The 21,137-nt window shown below is 32.3% G+C and overlaps 2 protein-coding genes across 3 annotated transcripts; both read left to right on the top strand.

Moving 5' to 3' along the window:
- The first annotated feature begins 2,623 nt into the window (after window positions 1-2,623).
- Window positions 2,624-5,778, top strand: LOC145065894 (14-3-3-like protein GF14 iota). The gene is made up of 7 exons (XM_079012992.1): window positions 2,624-3,076; window positions 3,871-4,177; window positions 4,293-4,380; window positions 4,469-4,578; window positions 4,657-4,805; window positions 5,327-5,376; window positions 5,455-5,778. The coding sequence occupies exons 1-7, from the start codon at window positions 3,004-3,006 to the stop codon at window positions 5,467-5,469; spliced, it is 792 nt and encodes a 263-aa protein (XP_078869118.1). The 5' UTR covers window positions 2,624-3,003; the 3' UTR covers window positions 5,470-5,778.
- Window positions 5,779-18,026: 12,248 nt separating this feature from the next.
- On the top strand, window positions 18,027-20,891 carry LOC145066840 (Tetratricopeptide repeat (TPR)-like superfamily protein). 2 transcript variants are annotated; one of them, XM_079014098.1, is made up of 7 exons: window positions 18,027-18,712; window positions 18,819-19,050; window positions 19,155-19,637; window positions 19,731-19,937; window positions 20,008-20,145; window positions 20,230-20,454; window positions 20,557-20,891. In XM_079014098.1, exons 1-6 carry the CDS (start codon window positions 18,099-18,101, stop codon window positions 20,413-20,415), a joined length of 1,860 nt encoding a protein of 619 aa, XP_078870224.1. In that variant the 5' UTR covers window positions 18,027-18,098; the 3' UTR covers window positions 20,416-20,454; window positions 20,557-20,891. The 2 variants fall into 2 exon arrangements, with proteins under 2 accessions (XP_078870224.1, XP_078870225.1); XM_079014099.1 differs by having other exon boundaries at window positions 20,535-20,891.
- The last annotated feature ends 246 nt before the right edge of the window (window positions 20,892-21,137 follow it).

Below are 21,137 nucleotides of genomic sequence, written 5' to 3'. Positions count from 1 at the left end.
TCCAGGGTCTGAGGGAAGATTTGGTAAATTATTTCCACACGGCTATGTTTAGAAAAATCAACATTAGATGCCTCTGATGAATCCGAAATTTTTCTCTTTGTTAAATATTTCTCCATGCTTGTTGAATGATAAGTGATTAATAAATAATAGACAAAAGTGCAAAAATGGTCCTTGTGGTATGCATTTTTTGGGGGTTTTAGTCCAAACCACGACTTTTTTGGATTGATGGTCCTTTTGGCCATGTTTGTACGTAGATTTGGTCCCTCCTAAAATTGAAATGACTATAATGCCCTTCTGTTATAATTTTTTATTTTTTCTATTTAATTTAAATGAAAAAGAAAATAAATAATTAATTTGGGCCCACCTCTCTCTCTCTTTCTCTCTCTCTCTCTCTCTCTCTCTCTCATAATGACGATCCCTAATCCAAATCCCGTATCCACGATCTTCCAAATCGTGGATTGAAGAGGTAAGAACAGAAGTTCTAAAATTTCATCAATTTGTGTCATCAGATCGTGGAGGGTTTGGCATTATGTTTCTTATGATTCAAAACTTGACGTGAATTCATCCACGCGATTCTCAATCCCGCCCTAACGCCTCCGATTTTACCGACAAAGGAGACAGAGGATAAACGAATCGATTTCAGAGCTCCATTGTGGATCGAGTTTTTGATCGTTGCGTGATGGGTTAGGGAGTTTGGGAGAACAGAGTTGACATGCTTCACCTCAAGAACATGTGTTCATTATCCCTCGTCCTGACATAATCATCAACATCGCAACACCCAAACCATCACCATCTCATCTCGAAACCATCACCTGCTTCACCTTAAGAACATGTGTGTATGTGTATCTTGAATCGATTTTTTGTTGAACATAATTTCTGGTGGATTTGAGAGGCAGCAGCTAGGGTTGAGCTGAAAGTTTGCTCAATTTTAACTCTGACCGATATACATATCCTTCTCCTTGATCGATATGTAGTGAAACAAGAACATGGCTTCTTTTCTTTTTCTTTTTTTCTTTTTTTTTGTTGGTGTAGTAAAAAACAACAGGGGATGTCAATTATTGAAGTTTATGGAGGTGGGTGAAGAAGAGGATGACTGGATGGAGCAATAAAGGTGTTCTTCCATGAGTGGCCAACATCTATGAAGTAAACCTGGTTTTGGTGTGAAGTTAGACTCTTGGCATCAAGCCGATGAATTTCAATGTGATAATTTCTGAACCTAGATAAAAAAACGGAAGTAGATAAAAGGGGAAGAAGTGTAGTGGTGGTAAGTTATTAACTGGATTCGTTTGCTGGTAGTGATTATACACAAAATAGTGAATGGATTTTCCTTTTTGATTTTGGGTTACAGGTGATCTACTGGAAGAAAGAAAAATAGAGAGTAAGGGGTGGGTGGGGAAGAAGACGAGAGAGAGAGAGAGAGAGAGAGAGAGAGAGAGAGAGAGAGAGAGAGAGAGAGAGAGAGAGAGAGAGAGAGAGAGAGATTTTGTATTTATTTATTAATTATAAAATGGTTAAAAAAGAAAGAAAAATGAAAAATAAATATGCTAAGGGTATTTTAGTCTTTTCAATTTGGAGAGTGACCAAATCCACAACGAAACTAGTTCAAAAAGACCACTAATCCAAAAAAGTCGGGGTTTGGACTAAAACCCAAAAAAATGCATACCACAGGGACCATTTTTGCAATTTTGTCTAAATAATAAGTAATTAAAGAAAAATAAGACTTGTTTCTTATAATAAATACAATAACTAAATAGAAAAATAAAAAGAAAATATAGGTTCTACTTGGTCTGATCATATGTTTGCAGAGAGAAAAGAAAGAAAGATATAACAATTAACAAATATGTATATTCAAACATCAAAAAGGCAAGATATAACAATTACAAGAGAAGTATATTCACACTGTGAGTTGTTATTTTCTCTTTTCAGAGCATGGGCAAGTGTACTGTATACAAGTGTGCAACAAAAGGAATTAAATAAACAAATGGTGGGGCTCGGTTGCTATATCTTTTCCCATAATCTAAATAACATAATTTATACAGTAAATAATAGGATCATAGGAATCGTATCTACTCCAATTCTAAATAAAAAAATTAACAGAATCCCAATTACTTTGTTGTCGACGTATACAACATATACAATAAAAGTATACCCTAAATTCTTTAAAAATATAAAATATTAACATACAATAAGTCAATAAGATGCTGTTTTGCTTGCTTGCTCGATCGCAAACTTCAATTAAGAGAATTAGAAATTTAGAAGACGATGTTTGGTTGTCTTACTTGCTCGATCACACTTTTCTCCATCTAATTTCCCGCTAATTTGATCTAATGAGATTTGGGGTTCGGACTAATGAAAGCGACGAGAGAGGGCCTGACTATTTGGGCTAGTAAAAAAAATTAATAATCTGAGGGTGGGTCTGGGCTCCCTCTGGCCCCAACGTGGCTCCGCCATTGATTCAAACTATGTTTTAATATGACAATATTGTTTGTTTATGTGAGACTAACCCACTTGGTAGAGTCTTAGATTGATGGTGACAAGTGTTATTTTGGATGTTATCCATTTGTACTAATTTTGATATGCTAACTTTTAACCACTAACCAGTCGTTCCAAAAAAAATATGAGAACATTGTTTGATATTTGAACTATCTTGTAATATGACAATGTTGTAAAAATTTGTGTATCACAAACAATCTCCAAAACACGTTGCATTTTTTAAAGAGCTTAGAATACATAATGTACATATAGATACGAAACATTTTTCTATAAAAGGGGGGCAAAATGTACATAAATAGAAAGTACAACACCCCGACAGAATGGGTCCCGATCTCATGAAAAGACCACACGATTTGCGCGCTATTCTCCCCCATTTCTTCAAACCAACCCGAGGGTCCAGATTCACTATTATACCCCTTCTTCCCTAATAACCTCCTCTCTTGATCATCAACTGTATTTTGTGAATTGTGATTCAATCGACCGATTTTACTTGCAGAATCACTCAACAAAATGTCCAACGAAAAGGAGAGAGAAACTCATGTTTACATGGCGAAGCTCGCCGAACAAGCCGAGCGTTACGAAGGTATTAACTCCATCTATTGATTAAGATGCGCTAGTGTGTGTATTGTTTATGTGAATTTTGCATTCTGAGATGGATCTTCTGTTGTTGGTTTGATTACGAATGTTAAATGTATGAGGTACAACGGATCGATATCAACTGACATTTTGGTTTGCGGTTTGGTATCGGCATAATTCGTCTAATGATTTTGGATGAGCGAGTGTGTGTTTTTAACGTGCATTTATTGTGTGAGACGGATTCGTTGTTGATTGGAATGCCGTATCGATTAGTATGCATGCTGTACGATTGATGGTTATCAATTGCAAAATGATGTGAAAAAGGAGTTATAGTTTCTTCAGTTGATTTCGTATGTGGTTTTTGTAACGTACATTGGTGTCATGAAGTGGATCTTCGAATGTTTTTCAGTCTACAATCTGCATCTGTGTGCATACTGTAAGAACATCATCATCACTTTGTGCATGCTATATATACAAAAGATATTAATTGAAATTTGGTATTAGAATGGGGTAGATTATTTGCTATCAATTTCCAGTGTTGATCTTGTATGTATGAGTGTATTTTTATTCGCGCATATTATTTCATCCCAATTCCATTTTCTTCTGTCTCACTATACGCATGATTTATAATATTATATATCAATTCTGTCCTTAGATCAATGTGGAATGTATGTTCTGATCCATATAACTGTAGCATGTTGTACTGAAATTTTTGTATAAGAAAGGCATAATAGATGAAGCCTAATTATATGCATGTATCATGGTTATACCTTCTAATGATGACTGGATTTGTTGTTGCAGAGATGGTTGAAAGTATGAAAAGTGTTGCAAAACTTAATGTTGAACTTACTGTAGAAGAGCGCAACCTGCTTTCAGTTGGATACAAGAATGTGATTGGTGCAAGAAGGGCATCTTGGCGTATCATGTCATCAATTGAACAAAAAGAGGAATCAAAAGGGAATGAAAGCAATGTGAACCTGATCAAGGGCTATCGCAAAAAGGTTGAAGATGAACTTGCTAAAATTTGCAGTGACATTCTTGAAATCATTGATAAGCATCTCATACCCTCATCTGGATCAGGAGAAGCTACTGTTTTCTACTACAAGATGTAAGCCATTAATGCATTTATATTTTCATATTATCATATCACATATCTGGAATTAAATTTATCGCCTATTTTGTAGATTTTGGTTTCTTATTTGATTTTATTCATGTGGATACAGGAAAGGTGACTACTTCAGGTACCTTGCAGAGTTCAAGACAGATCAGGAGAGGAAGGATGCTTCTGAAATGTCATTGAAGGGCTATGAGGCACGTTTTCTTCTCTCCATATATAGATGCACTTTTACTCATATTTACTAGTTTATGATTTATTTTCTCTATTATTATATGGGTGTAGGCTGCTTCTGCTGCTGCAAATTCAGATCTTCCTTCAACCCACCCAATTCGACTAGGCCTTGCCCTCAATTTCTCAGTGTTTTATTATGAGATTATGAATTCTCCCGAAAGGTAAATTAAATCCTTATGTAATTTAATCATTTAAGAATTAAGTTTACATGAAGTTGATGTTAATAAACTTCTTTTCAGGGCATGCCACTTGGCTAAACAAGCTTTTGATGAGGCAATTGCTGAGCTGGACTCGTTAAGTGAAGAATCTTACAAAGACAGCACCTTGATCATGCAGCTCTTGAGAGATAACCTCACTCTTTGGACCTCTGATTTGCCTGAAGATGGAGGTACTTCATACCCTTCTCTTCTCCCATATTTCACATTTGACTGTTTGACTTTGACTGATGTCAATAACACAAAATTTTCAATTTTCTTTCCCACCCAAAATGTGGGTAAAAGACTTGGTCTCGCCTTTCAGTCTGTCTGTGTAAAAGACGTAAATGCCCTCATCATCGAAAATAGCCCTAGAAAGCATGTATAGTCCATATAACAAATGTGCCCTAAGAGCATCACAACCAAACACACTTCCAATTGTTGAAAGTAATTATTTATATTATATATTGTTTATATCTATTTATTAAATTATTTTATAAATATAAGTATATTTCTATTAACAGTTATACATTATAAAGTTATAATAAAATCTATATTTACAATAGTATATTATTATTAATCATTTATAGAAAGATATATTTATATCTACATTAAAAGTAATTAATCATAAATATATTTATCTATAAACAACGATTGTTATATCAAAATATGTAGTAATATTTTATTACTAAGTTATAAATGATTCTGTGTTCAGGTGATGAAAACCACCCAAAAGGGGAAGAATCTAAATCAGCTGAAACAGAGGTAGGTAGGACTTGATTTTAGTCTGTAATAACAATTAATAACAACTACTCATTATCTGAAATTAACTAACTCTTGCAGGAGAAAAAACAGTGATGGGAGAAAAATAGGCACTAGGCTTCTCAACTACTTAAGCTTTTACCAAATGGAATCACTCAATCTTTTCATTAGAATTCCTTCCTTTTGTTAATCTTAGTACCTCTCATAAAAGAGATTTTGGCCCCTAATGTGTTATGGTCTTGTTATTAAATTTAACAGCCTCTGTTGCCTATCTTTCCAAGTTGTTAAAAGTCTGTTTAAGAAAGAAAAAAAAGAGTATTTGGATTAGGTTACTCATTGCCAAAATGCAATAAACTGATAAGTTGTTTTTTAGTGTTTGACAGTTATTGTTTATACGTGGTTAATAAGTAAATTGGTATGCATGTAAATGGCAGAAAAAAGGAAGAAGAGAATGTGATCCATATTGTTTAATATAAGGGTAAAATATTAAATTGGTTTCCACATGTAGTAAGCACTTTCAAATAAGTTAGAAGGAAACAATTTATTAAAAAACAATTGTTTATTCAAGTCGATAAGCATTTTTCATTTTGTTTCATTCAAACACTCAAAGGTGTTTATCAACGGTATCAAACCATAACAACGTAATAAACATCATTAACAAGCAACACAATCCAAGTCTGGCTATGAGGCTAAAAAAGGGTATAACTATAAGCAATAATGAAACAGTTGACTTACATGGTTTAATGAAACAATATCACATAGGTTAATTATGAAAGGAAGTGTTGTGAAATTTCCCTCGTTATCATATTGAAAAGTTTGGAAGTCAATTATGAATTGATTTTTGACATAGGCATTCGTGAAAAAACTACGAGTTGCTTCATTGAGTAATAGCTGACAAGTCTTAACATCTTTACAAAAAGCTCTCTGTGGTATCAATATCTACCAGTTTCTTAGCTGTTCAAAAAAAAAAAAAAAAAAAAAAAAAAAAAAAATCTACCAGTTTCTTCATTGAGTGGTACCAAACAACAACCATTCCAACCTATCGTTTCTTTAATTTTTTGGTTCTGTCATTTGAAAAGGACATTAATTGTTGTTTTGTATTAGTGTATAATATAATACTTTATGTCTTAGTTCAAATTATTATATAGTTAAAAAGTAAAAATTACCAATCTACATAATATCTAATAGGGTAAATTACACCATTAGTCCCTCGTGCATGTGTCCAAAAGCACGTTTGGTTCCTATTTTCAAAAATTAACTCGGACGGTCCCTAGGTTTGTTTTTTCTTACACGCTTAGTCCCTCCAGACATAAAAAGACTATTTTACCCTTAACGATTTCTTTTTTAATTTTCTTTTATTATTTTATTATTTTTACATTAAAAAGAAAAAAAGAAAAAAAACCGTATCTTCAACCCCCCCCCCCCCATTTTTTTTCTTTCCCCGTACTCGTTTCCTCCTTTTCCTCTAACTATCGACAAACTGCAACCATGAAGCCGCCGACAACCATGAAGCAGCCACCGACGAAATCTATTCATCCACTGTCTTCTCTCTTCTGCAACCCAACGGACGACCACACATCTCATCCATTTCTTTATGTGCATCTCACGAACTTTATCTCAGCCACCATAGGAGCAAGGCAATCATCAGAGCAGCCATCGTCGCCATCATTCATCGTCTGTACACCACCCTTCAAATGCACTCCTGCCAACACCCTTCATCTGCGTCATCATCCTCATTGAACAGAAAAAGAAGAACGAACTGAGAAGATAGAACGAGCTGCCAACACCCTTCATCTTCATCTACGTCATCATCCTCATTCCCGATGATAGGGTAGCAGATCTAGTTTCTGATTCTCGATCTGTGGTTGTCGATCGAACTGAGAAGATAGAATAAGGTTTCACTATTGGAGGGGAATGAAGAAGGTAGTATTTGAGGCGGTTGCACCGGAAAATGTGGGTGGTCAATCGTTGCACCAAACCTTAGCCGCCTCCTGTTTTTCCGGCGAGAGGGTATTGATATTGCAGCACTCCCTACGCTTCTACCTTACCCTTCAAATCTGCACTCCAGCAAAAGGCTAGATCCTCCGACGGTAATGATGATGGAGTGCTGACAAGTAGTGTTCAAATGGGGTGGTTATTGGTTGTTGTACAGGAGGGTGGCAATGGTGAAGGAGGTGGTGGTTTTGTGGTTATTTTTCCGGGGAACAAGTGGTGTTTGGTTGTGCATTCCGGTGATGGTTATGGAGATTTCAGTGGCGGTTGTGCATTCCGGTGGTGTTTGTGCAGTCAAGTGGTGGTGGTGGTGCTTAAGTCTTCTTCAACAAAACAAAAAGATAGATATATAGATATTAAGTTTAATAAATTAATAATAAATATTAAAAATAAATGAAAAATAAATTATAAAGGAAATTTTAGTCATTCCAATTCTCACAAGGGACAAAACATGCAAATTTAAAGCAATGAGGGACGAAATATGTACCTTTTTACGATATAAAGGACGGTCTGAGTTAATTTTTAAAAATAGGGACTAAACATGCTTTTTGGCACCTGCACGAGGGACTATTGGTGTAATTTACCCTATCTAATAACTAGTATATAGATAATTTGCTAATGATCAAAACATCGAGTATATTAGCATTAATTACCAACCAGTATTTAAACAAATCCTATTCTAATAAAGGATTCTAAGCTTACATATCTTTCTATTCTAATAAATGAATAAGTTTATTCTCTTATTAACAAGTGTCATAATATTAGAAATTCTCATTAATATTATATGTCACCTATAATGTTATATGTTAACCTATTAATTCTCTATTTTAAATTTTAAATTTTAAATTTCTCATTCTAATTACATTAAATTAATAATTGATTCTTCATTTCAAATTTCAAATTTTAAATTTCACACTCTAATTACATTCAATTAATAACATTAAAATAACTAATATAATAAAAATAATATATATTATAAGGTGATATAATTTCATTTATTTATTTAAATCAACGATTACAATTTTATATAACTAAAAAAAATCTCTTAATTAATAATTTATTTGAAATAATTGAATAATTTTGAGTTTTTACTATAAAAGTTTAATTAATTTTATAACCGTGGTTTTCACGGGTTATAAACTAGTTAGTGATAAAATCAAGTAATTGACATTGTGATTAGATTCCATAAGTAAAGGAAAACAAAAGGCAACAATTCAACAATCAGTAAGCAAATACTACCTCTACTCAGCACTCTCTAGAAATTAACATCAGAAATCATGAATTCAATCGGAAAATCTTTAAGAAGCATCTTCAACATAAAGATCAAGATCCGAAAATCAAGCAAGATGACGATGAAGATCAGAAACCAGAAAATCCATTCCAGTCTTTCTTACTTCCCATAAAACCCATAAATCGATCGTCAACAATCAAACAATATCAAGATCAGAAAACTGTCAACAAGATCCATTCTAGTCTTTTATTTCCAATAAAACTTAGATTGGAAATCAAGATTCATACATTTAGAAACTAACATACTTAAAATGATCTGAACATGATTTTGGAGAAGCATGCATGCAACACTATTATTATTAATTAATTAGATTATTCATGATGTGGGCATCGACAGTAACCTCCATGAGTTCCATGACAAAATGCAAATGTTGCATGTGGACACGAGAAGGACACACAATCCAGATTGTCGTAACACATCCGTACAACCACAACAACCTTCTCCGATTTCTCCATTTCAACTGCTGAGACTGCATGCAATAACACAAGAAACAATATAATTTTTGGGAATAGTATAATTAACTAATAAACCTCAAAGTAATTAATCAATTAGCATGAAAGAAAAGGGAAGAGATTGAATAACCACTAGTGATAGTGAGCAGTAATATGAAGAAGAAAAAACTAATCTTCAAAGTGGGGGGCATTCGTTATTAACATTTCTTCTGCTAGTTAAGTGAAGGGTGCTTAATTGGTTTATTTCGTGAATGTGATCAAAGAGTAAGTATGCATTGGAATTAATTTATACACACCAAACTAAGGTATATTATGTGTGTGTATATATATATATATATATATATATATATATATATATATATATATTCATTTAATGGATGGTATCTATTATTAATTGTTCTTCTAAATATAAATAGACTTGTTTTCAACCGATGTAAGTTTTTGGTTTGGGAGTTGATCCGTACACAACAACTTTTCTCCATACACAACAATTGGTGCTTTAAAATGTTGTATTGTACAACTATATAATACATGAATTGTTGTGTATGGTAAAAAATTGTTGTGTATGAATCACCTCCTTTTTGGTTTAATGATATTGCATCGTTTTTATGTGAATGTGTAAATTGTAATAGATGCATGCATGATACCATTAATAAATTCATCCACATGCATGCATGCTCCATCCCAGGTTAATTGCATATGATGAGAATTGAAAGAACACATTGCCCATCTTTTCCTCTATATACATACATATTTATAGACAAATATATCATCAAAAATCGTATGTCATAACAATTAAAAAAAACATAATATGAAATACTAAAAAACATAACTATCCATTATATGCAAAAAAAATTATCTAATATTGTTTGTTTTTTTCACATTTCCTTCCAATTTTCTGTTGATGTTCATTCATTCCAATTTTCAATTGATGTTTATTCCTTCAGCGTTGTCATATGGGAATTTATCATCAAAGACAAACATTTTGTTGGGAGGGAATAAAGTTTATGTTGGAAATCTGTATGCCCCTTGGATCGTGTGAATATTTTCCGAACTAATATTTCTACCCTATGTATGGGTTACAAGAAATTCAATATGGGATAATCCAAGGGGACACTTACGAATCTAGGCACAAAAATCATAAGCCAAATTGCTAGAAGGATTCTATGTTCATTTGAAGAAAAGTGAGGAAATGATCGTTTTTGTGTGTATCCCTTTTCAAAGAGAAAACCGTTTATTTATAATAAACGAGATTAGGGTTTCTCTTGGGGTTGGCCGTCATTGGTTGCTTTGGAAGCAAATCAGGAAACCCGAAATTTAATGAGGATTTAAGGTTTCCAAAACTAACGAATTTTGTTAGCTTTACCATAATCACCCTCAAGAATTTGAATTTCCCACTATACTCTTATATGTAAAATTCGGAGAGTTTTTGGGGCGTTGCCCCAAACCCCGAGGGGGCTCTACCCCTTAGACCCCGCTAGGGGGGCTGCCTCTTTACAAACCCCGGACCCAGGGGCGCTGGCCCGACCCCCAACTTGTTGTCGAACCGGCTTCTAATTCAATTTTATACATGCGTGTACTCCGCACAAACCCGTACATATATTAGCCTACAAATTATGAAGTCTCTTAACTCAAATATTAGTTCCAATTACATAAAAAAACATGGTGGCACTAAAATCACAAACACATTATATATATATATATATATATATATATATATATATATATATATATATATATATATATTAGCCGTTTACCCGCGCCAAGCGACGGGTGCGATTATTTTTTTTTTTAAATTTAGTTTATAGAGGCGATTAGTTATTTTGCGCAAATAATTTACAGCATCAAAACAATTATCAATAAGAGTCATTGTAGCAAATATGAAATTATTAAGAAACTATTTTAAAAAATCGTTTACGGTTTGTAAGATACTCTAATGAAAAATCTTACTTGATTTGTGTTACTTAAATTTGTAGAGATTTTAAGCTTTATGATAAATGATTTAAAAAATAAAATATTACATTATACATGGGGTTCGCTTGAAAATGGTCTAATTCATTTAAATTTCTTATTCTTAATTTTTGTAGATAATTACAAGTTTAGTTTAAAGCCACTTTTTATACACGATTATAAAAACAATTATAAAAACAACCGTAGCAATAAACAATAAAATTAACAATAACCAAAACAATTTAATACCAATTAATTTACATCTACTAAATCATACAATTTATTCACAATATTAAAGAGATTAACCCGAATAAAAATATTCAACACCATATTATTATAATTTTGGGATAAAAACATAAAACCAACCATCTAATAAATTCAAGCTTGAACCGAAAAAATATATTTCTTTGATTCGATTTTTTGAGACTTTTATTTTATTTATCTTTTTGTGGATAGTTATAAAATTGAACAACTAAACGGTTCGGATTTAAACCGAAAAGATTATAAAATCCGTTGATTTTTGTTTTAAAACCAATTTTGAGAAATATATGATAATAAATCCAATATATACCATAGTTCCAAAATACAAGTTCATATCTACTCCAAAAATGCCCACTATATGCATGAAACCCCAAAACATCCCAAGTCCAATCTTCTTTTCTTAAATTCCAAATAGTAATTAAATCTTTGATGCATCAATAATAATAATTTTTTTTTACGGTGCATCGCATGAGAAACAACAAGAAGCCTTTTTGATGATTATGACTTAATCAAACAAAGCAAGTAAATTTATTTTAGATGCAATTTTGAAAAAAAAAACAAAACTTCCTGCTTAATTTCTGAAAAGGATAAAAATACCCTTTACTGAAATCAACTTCGCTCCAAGTTAATTTATTCCATTTAATCTAATCCCCAACATCTCAAAACAAACATAATCTTTATGTTTCCAGCAAATAAAACCAAACCTGTTACCTTTAAAAAAAATCCAAACAACAAACAAAGGCCAAAATACCCTTGCTTGAAATTTTTTGTATTGGAATAGCTGAGCCCCTTTAATAAACCCCTTATTTCTACTCATTTTTCCTCTTTTTTATTCCAATAAAACCAACCTTAAATCATAAAACCATAAAAAGCCTTGAAACTTTTAAGAACAACAAAAATTGGACCATTATACCCTTTAGACTTATTATTACAGCTGAACATCCCAATAATTACAGCATTATTTTCACTCCTAATAATTACAACATCATGTGAATGATACAAGTTTTGATCCAGAATGGTCAGGTTGTAAAAAAAGCTTAATGTTATGATTTATGAGTTTAAGTCTCAACTAAATAATTTGCTTTAGACACAAAATTAGGTGAAGTCACAAAAAAAATGCACAAACTTCATTAAAAATGGAGGATCAGACCTTGTTTATGGGATCAAACTGTAATACCTCATCATATGAAACTGTGATGAAACTACTATTCTTTGTGCCTTCAATAATGTGTTCCTTGGATTCATGCCTGCAAAAGCTCAAATATTTTCATGAGAACAGAACCTTCACTAATGAGATTTGATCTTTGTTTAATAAAAAATTTAAAAGGTCAATGGTTTAATAAAATGAAATAATGCTACAGGAGAGTATTAAGAAAAAATAAAAATACTTTACCATAATTTTATCAAAGCAATGAGATAATCGCCCATCACACCCACACATCCAACTTCCCGTAAATATTAAATAATATTAGAGACATGCGGCTATAAAAAAATCTCCAATTTCCTATAAAGATTACTTAGTTTCATAAATAGAAAAAAAAATGAGTAGGATGATATATTAAACAAAACAAAATATGAAAGCCTTGTGTTGTAACAAAGTGAACTTTTCCACTGTCATAAGCCAAGCATCACATAACCATATGAATCAATCCAATAAATTATACGAGAAGCTTATTAAGAAGCATAATCCAACTTTTACCTATCCGAGCTTATGTAACAAACCATCTCCAACATGCATGATGTGAACTTCCACGTCCAAACTTATACTCCATTACAAAACCCAAATATGTTTCTTGCAATGAATACCAAAGCTCGAGAATTACATAAACTTAGGACGTAAATCTAATTCATTAATGTGATGTCAAACTCCACCTTTCTCTTCATCTCCTCCATGTATGTCTTCCAACCGAATCAAAATGCCCTAAAACTGAAACATCAAATTAATCAATAAGGTAAACCAAAAAATGCAAAATACTTTGAGTGCATAAAACATATTTCTTTCAAAATAAGGATTCATAGGAAGAAAAAGAGTTATTGTGTGAGAAACCTCAAGATCTCAGAAAACATTCTAGGTGTTACAAGTGATAATGACAAAACTTATATATATTCTTGACTTCATTGAGGTGTTTTTACAAACACCTTTTAGGCACATGGATAGAATTCGATAGCTACAGTAAACAAAGAAACAAAATATTGATAGAGAGGATAGAAGATGTTTCGGGTTCAAGTTCAGATTAATGATTGAGAATATGAATCTGAAATATAAAAATAACATCATAAATCACGTCGACAAAAAAAACCCTAACAGACCTCTTCACATATGGAAACAAAACAAAGTCATCCATGGAATCAAAAAAGGCCTATTCTTGCCCAAACATGTTCTGGTTTTGGTGATGGAGAAGATGCCATTCAAGATCCCAAAAAATCAATAAGTGGAGAATAGTTCGACATAATGGCATGGCATAAGCCATTAAGGGAGATAGGGATGAACAGGAATTTCAATTTACCAGTTATCATGGGATAATATTGTAGGGAATTCAAATGAGGAGGTCTTGTAAAAAGCCTAGACAAAAAAATTACACACGGCCCACGGCGTTAAGAAGTTGGTGGTAACAGAGGGTTGTTGGATACTGTAGAGAGCAAAGAGGGAGACGGAAGAGATGTTGTTTGGCGGCAATTGGTAGCGTGTAGAGGAAATTAAGGTTTTCAACATCCTCGGAGTTAATAGCATATACGATTGTAGATTGTAAGCTTAATATGATTATACATTATGTTCAAATACTTGTACCTCTTAATTTTCAAGAAGTGGGCAATATCCTTAATAATATAGTAAATATATATATATATATATATATATATATATATATATATATATATATATATATATATATATTGTGCTTCCATTATAGGTATGTTTGATTTTTTTTATCACTGATAAAATGTGCAACAATTATTCTTTTTATAACTGTTAAATTTTACAAAAATAATTCTTTACTAATAAAAATCACATTATGATACTGAGCTATGAAATTGATTTATAATTTTATATACTTATTCCTTATTAATAACATTAGTTTTTAAAAATGCATAATGTAAATTAAGAAAATCTATGATTAATGAGTTTTCGGTATAAAACTATAAATGCCATGTCACTAGATATATTGGAAATCAAGGGTTTAATTCCTAACAAAGGAGAAAATTAATTATTTGCCATTAAAAAAAAGTAAATATATTGGAACCCTAAGAGGGTTCCTATGAAAAATCTACATTAGTATGGGTGAGCATATTAACCAAAAACCCGAATCAAAACCAAATTAACCGATATAATCAAATTGTTAATAAAACATGTGGTTTAGTTATTATTTTATTCAAAACCGAACCACTATAAACCAAATCGAACCAATAATATTAATAAATGTTTTCTAAGTATAATATAATATTTATATAATATGTAATTATATTAGGAATTGAAAATTTAAAAAGTAATCATTTTGAATTAGATAGGATAAAGGTAATCTTCTATTATACACAATCATTCACTTTTTATACAAATCTATACATATTTGTATTCATTTCAACTATAAAAAATGATTTTACCTATATTTCATTCTTTGGTATCGGAAGAAAATACAAATACAGACATGGAAGACAAGAGGAGGTTGAAATGGGACTCAAGGATGCAACAACATACATCTTACTGAATGTTTGGTTAGTGATGAAACTGGAACTATTGTCTTCACTACTTGAAATGATCAAGGTAAAAATCTATTTTTTTATCCTAAGGATCATATTACTTAACATGTTGGTATGAGTTTTATTCTTATCCACAATTTAATGAAGAAATATGTGATTTTAAATTTATTTTGGCAGTGGATGCGATGAAGGAGGCAGACAAAGTGATTTTAATGAGTGCAAATCTAACTGATTGGCATTACACTAATTTATGCTCCACATATACCATATTCATAATTGGTTGGAAAATGGAATTTATCTGCGAATGTTTGCAACTAGGAAGTAATGGTCCCACATTTAATTGTCCATTTTGACACAACTTCTCATAGGCACCGCTGATCGAGGGGTAAAAGCATGGAATGTTTATGCAAAAATAGTTATTTGTGAATTGTGATCTTAATACAACTGAAGTTTCTCTTTATTTACATTGCTTATTTAATTCACAATTCGATGAAATTTTTTTTATTCAATAGTAGGTGTTTATTCATCTTAATTTAAGTCTCTATCAAGTTTGTTAATTACATGATTAATCTTTTGGAGGCCAAGTTCCATGTATAGGTATAAAAATTAAACTAGTTATTGAGTTTTTTGATTTTTTTCTGGGTAGGTGTCTGTATTCGGTCTCATTTCTTCATACAAATAAGGAAATGGTTAAATGAAGTTGGTAAGGATGGTTTGGTTGCTTATCAATCATATCATGCGAGTGGGGTTACTTTAGGTAATTTCACATTTTAACCTTCTCTTTCTTGGTCTATTGATCTTTAATTTCTGCTTCATGTTACCAGCACTTTTCCATTAATCTGTGGCAAAATGATTTTTAAAATGGTTTCAAGAGACTTTGTGTTAAGGTGGTAATTAAATGTGTAGTTAGTTGAGTAATCTGTATTTTTTGGATTTTTACCTTTGTCATAATAAATGTTACAATCATGGTCTTTGCTAAAAGCTTAATGTTTTCTTAATCTATAACTATGGCGGTTGCAATGGCTTTATGTGGGTCCAGAAAAAAAGTAAACTAATACGTGAGGAAAATTTAAGAAAATAAATTTAAGTAATAGCAGTTTCGAAACCTGGTTGTTTCTCATAAACCAGGTTGAAATAAAGATTGATCTTTTTCCAATCCTTACCCAAAGTTTTAGGATTTTGTGCAATCTTTTTGACTTGTTTTTGATGATTACTTTGGTGAATTTTATGTTAAAACCCCTCCTTTTTTTTCTATCATTTGATATTGAATTACAACAAAAATAATGTTTAATGCCTTTATAGATTCTGTTTTTTCAAGAAGTTATGCTTCAAGATCAGATTTTTCAATGATTTGTCTTTTCATGATGTTTCTAATTTATCTTAGTAGATCCCTTATTATGCTATAACAATTATTTGAACTACTCGATTATCTGTTAAATATGTTGATTATCTAATGATGACATGCATTTTCCTGTTAGGTGGATCCATCCTTTAGTGAACCATAGGTTGACATCGAATGAGTGGGGGTTGAAGCAACAACTATTTCCTATTGATTGTAGAGATTATAGAGTTTTCTGACAGGGAGACTTGACTCTTGAGTCGACTACTGATACATCAAAAAGCATTGGGTTTCATTTCGTTTCCTCTGTTCATAGAATCCATAGACTACACCGCTTATTAACTTCTTGAAGTGGGGATATAGTCGCTATGAGGTGCATCCGTATGTCAATCCTACTCACCAAAAAACAAATCAAAATCTATGAAGATATGCTACAAGCCATAGAAGATGAAGCATAAGAACACAAACTCTCTCTCGCCTTCTTCTTATGACAGTTCCTATTTCAATGTACTTGAACCTTTTGCATACACTCTAACGTTATGGATATCCATATTGAAACAACTCTAACATTTACTTATAACTACCCCATTCTTTTACAATAACCCATGTAACGCATGGGTATCAACCCTAATTTATCTTTAATTGTCAAACTTTTATTAACTACATACCTAATTCGTTAATATAATAACAAAAAAAAGTTATTATAATAATTTTTTTTAGTAACATAACATAGAAAACTAATAACAATATACTTTCTTTTCATATTTTAATATGACAATGGGTTGTATTAGATCATAAATAAGTTGATATGTTCAATTAAATGGGTTGAAAATCTCTATCTGATCCAATTTGTTTAAGTAAACAAGTTGTGAATTCACAACCTAACCCAACCTTTTTTTTTATTTATTTTTTTTTTATTTTTTTTTTATTTTCAGAAATGGGTTGAAATCGGGTTGTCTTGTTTATTGTTTTTCCAACCCAACCTATTTACTAAACACGTTAAATGTGAGTTGACCCGTTTAAATTTTCACAAAAAAAAAACCCTTCAAAAATCAAATAATCCATCAAATTGAATTACATACAATTTAAAAGCTATAATAATTATTCATGTTTGAAAATTATACAACAATAATTTTATAGTCTCATAACACAAACAAATAAATGTTTACAACCATAAAACATTATAAATATTTAATTTCTAAATTCTATGCAACTCGACTATCACTTTTACCAACTCAGATTCCAATAATGATTACTGACTCATGTTTTTGATAAATAAAAAATAAAAAAAAGACGATCAACTAAATAATAATACTAAATAAGTATATATATTAAAAAAAAATTTAAATTTTTAAATGGATTGATGGGTTGTAATCGTGTTAAAAATTTCAACCATGATCCAATCTATTTAATTAAAGGGTTAGACGGATTCCCTCGTTGAAGTTGAATGAGTTCAAAATGTCAACCTAACCTATCGGTTTGGGTTGGAAATTAGATTTATTGGGTTGGGTTGGGGGTGAGATATTGGGGTTGCCACCAAAAGTAATATAACAAATGTCAATTGAAATCAACAACAATATTAGACTTCCTAAAATCACCCATCAACGTTTAAGGAATTTCAAAAAGGCCCTCGATATTCCGACAATCTAACCATTTAACCCTCTTACCCGACAAATCAAAACGAGAACCCTAGCAACACCAATATTTCACTACATCACTGCACTCTGATCAGCAAAAATCCTCAAAAATGGCGTCAATGGCGATCTTAACTCGTAAATGGAGGCCTCTTTCCAAAACCATAAACCCCAAATTCATCACAACATATGCGTTTCTCTCACAAGAAGCTCAATTAGCCGAGCAACCACCATCGCCGCCACGGGCTTCCACCACTTCGCTACCACCGAACCCCGCCACAGGGAGCCCACTCTACAATGAGAATTGGCGAAGTCCTATCCCTAACATTTCCTCTTCAACCTCCCCCTCTCTTATACCCCTAGGGTTTTCGCAACAACATCCGTCCTCTCGGATTGAAGCTCTTTCGCAAACCCTAGATGGTGACGCGATCATTAATTTGTTTGCCGATTGGATGACCTCACAGAGGTGGCCTGATATAAAGCAACTGTTTGAGTTTTGGATCAGGTCGTTGGATAACAATGGGAAACCTAATAAGCCTGATGTGAGTTTGTATAATCATTACTTGAGGGCCAACCTTATGATGGGTGCTTCTGCTGGAGAATTGTTGGATTTTGTTGCTCAAATGGAAGATTATAAGATTGCACCGAATACTGCATCATTTAATCTGGTTCTCAAATCCATGTATCAGGCTAGAGAGTATGACGCTGCTGTTAAATTGATCGATAGGTAAGCCATTTCATGATCTCATTTCCAGTACTTAGACTCGCACGTTGATGTTTTTAACTCTCAAATCTTTGTTTATGTACAAATCGGAACATATTCCGTTTATCAGGATGATCCTGACTGGAACTGAATCAAAGACCGCACTACCTGATGACGAGTCTTATCACCTCGTTGTCCGTTTGCTACTAACACGAAACCAAATCGATACTGCTCTGAAATACATCGACTTAACCCTAAAATCAGGCTACAATTTATCAGTTGAAGTATTCACAGAATGTGTTAGCACCTGTGTCAACAAAGGAAGACTAGATACATTAGTATCAATCATAGAGAGATGTAAGGTAACCATTTCTTCTTTCCAAATTCCAACTTCTCTGAACCTCTTCAATCTCGTAAATCCTTTTCCTAATTGACATTTGACACTACCATCTTCTTTCATTCTCAGAAAATGGACCAAAACAAAGCCTTATGCCCCCCCTGGAACTTATGCAATTACATTATAGACGTTGCAATGCAATCAGACAACAGTGAATTAGCATATTATGCTCTTGAATTCATGGCAAAATGGATTGCTCGTGGAGAAAACGCAAGGCCACCTGTCTTGCTTTCTGTAGATGAAGGGTTAGTTGTAAATGCACTCACAACTGCTGGCAGAAATTATAACTCCAAACTCTTGGATGCCACATGGGCAGTTCTTAAAAGATCCTTACGCCAAAAGAAAGTCCCAACTCCAGAATCTTATTTAGCAAAAATATACGCGTATTCTTCATTGGGGAATTTGCAAAAAGCTTTTAGCACTTTACATGAGTTTGAGCTTTCTTATAAAGATTCTCAGAAAGAAGATGAAGATGAAATGTTTTCACCATTTACTTCATTGCATCCTTTGGTTATGGCATGCTCAAAGAATGGATTTGCAACTTTGGATACGGTTTGTTTCTTCCTGAGTTGATGTAGAAAAAACAATTTAACTTTTTTAGTAGTGGAATTTAACAATTAACATAATCTGCTAAATATTTTTCAGGTTTATTATCAATTGGAGAACTTGAGTAGAGCAGATCCTCCATACAAATCTGTTGCTGCATTAAACTGTGTTATCTTAGGGTGTGCAAATATATGGGATGTTGATCGAGCATATCAAACGTTTAGTGCCATGGAGTCAACTTTTGAGTTGACTCCCGACATCCATTCATACAATGCCCTCTTAACTGCATTTGGAAAGCTCCATAAGGTTTCAATAGTCTTTTCAACTCATATAACCTAATTCTTTCTGTAAATCATATATTTTTACATTTTTGTAGAGAGATGAAGCTGTTAGAGTGTTTGAGCACTTAGTAAGCTTAGGAGTGAAACCTAATGCGAAAACATACTCTCTTTTAATCGATGCTCATCTCATTAAACGAGATGTAAATGCTGCAGTTTCAACAGTTAATGACATGGTATTGTTTTTTTTTTTTTTTTTAATCATATGATAAATGGTTCAATTTATGTGATTTATGATGTTATGAAATGAATTGATATAGGTGGTTGCGGGATTTGAGCCAACAAAGGAGATGTTGAAAAAGATAAGAAGAAGGTGTGTTAGAGAAATGGATAATGAAAGTGATGCTAAAGTGGATTTGTTTGTGAAGGAGTTTAAAATCCGTATGGGAACAGAGGCTCGAAGGAATTTGTTGTTTAATCTTGAATTTAGTACTGAGTATGCTTAAATTGTGTTTGTGCACAAGAGACTCATTGATTTCAAGAATGTAAGACACTCTCTTATTCATGTTTCTTATTATTAGCTTAATTCAACATATTTTAGATTACTAAATTCATTCCATTATAGAGTGTGATTTGATTTGTTGCAGGAATCGTGTGATGGGGTTTTAGCGTTTGAGTATTAGTATTATTTACACAGTTCTTGGAGTTGTCCTAATTTGTTCTTGAATCGGCCAGCTGGCGAGATGTTAAAAATCTGTGTAAATTACTTGGTTTTTTTTGTGCTCAATTTTTAGAGCATTTGGGATTAGTAGAAGTAGTGTCTAATGAAAGGTTTAGATTTTTTACTTTTATTTCCTTACTTTGTGATCATGAAGGGGAACAATTGCGTTTTGGCAAAATAACCAACAAATAGGGCAATACGAATTGGAATTATTAGCAACTTGAAAAGATGTTTTCTAATGTCATTGCTATTGATTGATTATTTTTATGTTGTTGCTAGTCGTGGTGTACAATAATTTATTTTTTTAAGGCTAATGTCATAAATGGGAAAATAAATATTTGTCTTTCTCACAAAAAGCCATTGTTTAAAAAAGAAAAGCTAGTTTGTGAACAAAACGAAATAGTTCAGTGACGATTTATAGTATTTTGTAGAACAATTGTGTTTTTTGAAAAACCTATTTATGTTTTTATGAATAATTGAATATCAAGTTAATGAAACTTCAAAAGA

The sequence above is a fragment of the Lactuca serriola genome, chromosome 8, assembly GCF_051521515.1.
Source record: "Lactuca serriola cultivar US96UC23 chromosome 8, Lser_US96UC23_V15, whole genome shotgun sequence".
Taxonomy (NCBI): domain Eukaryota; kingdom Viridiplantae; phylum Streptophyta; class Magnoliopsida; order Asterales; family Asteraceae; genus Lactuca; species Lactuca serriola.
Note: the sequence above shows the minus strand (reverse complement) of the source record. Positions and strands in the feature narration are given on the sequence as shown.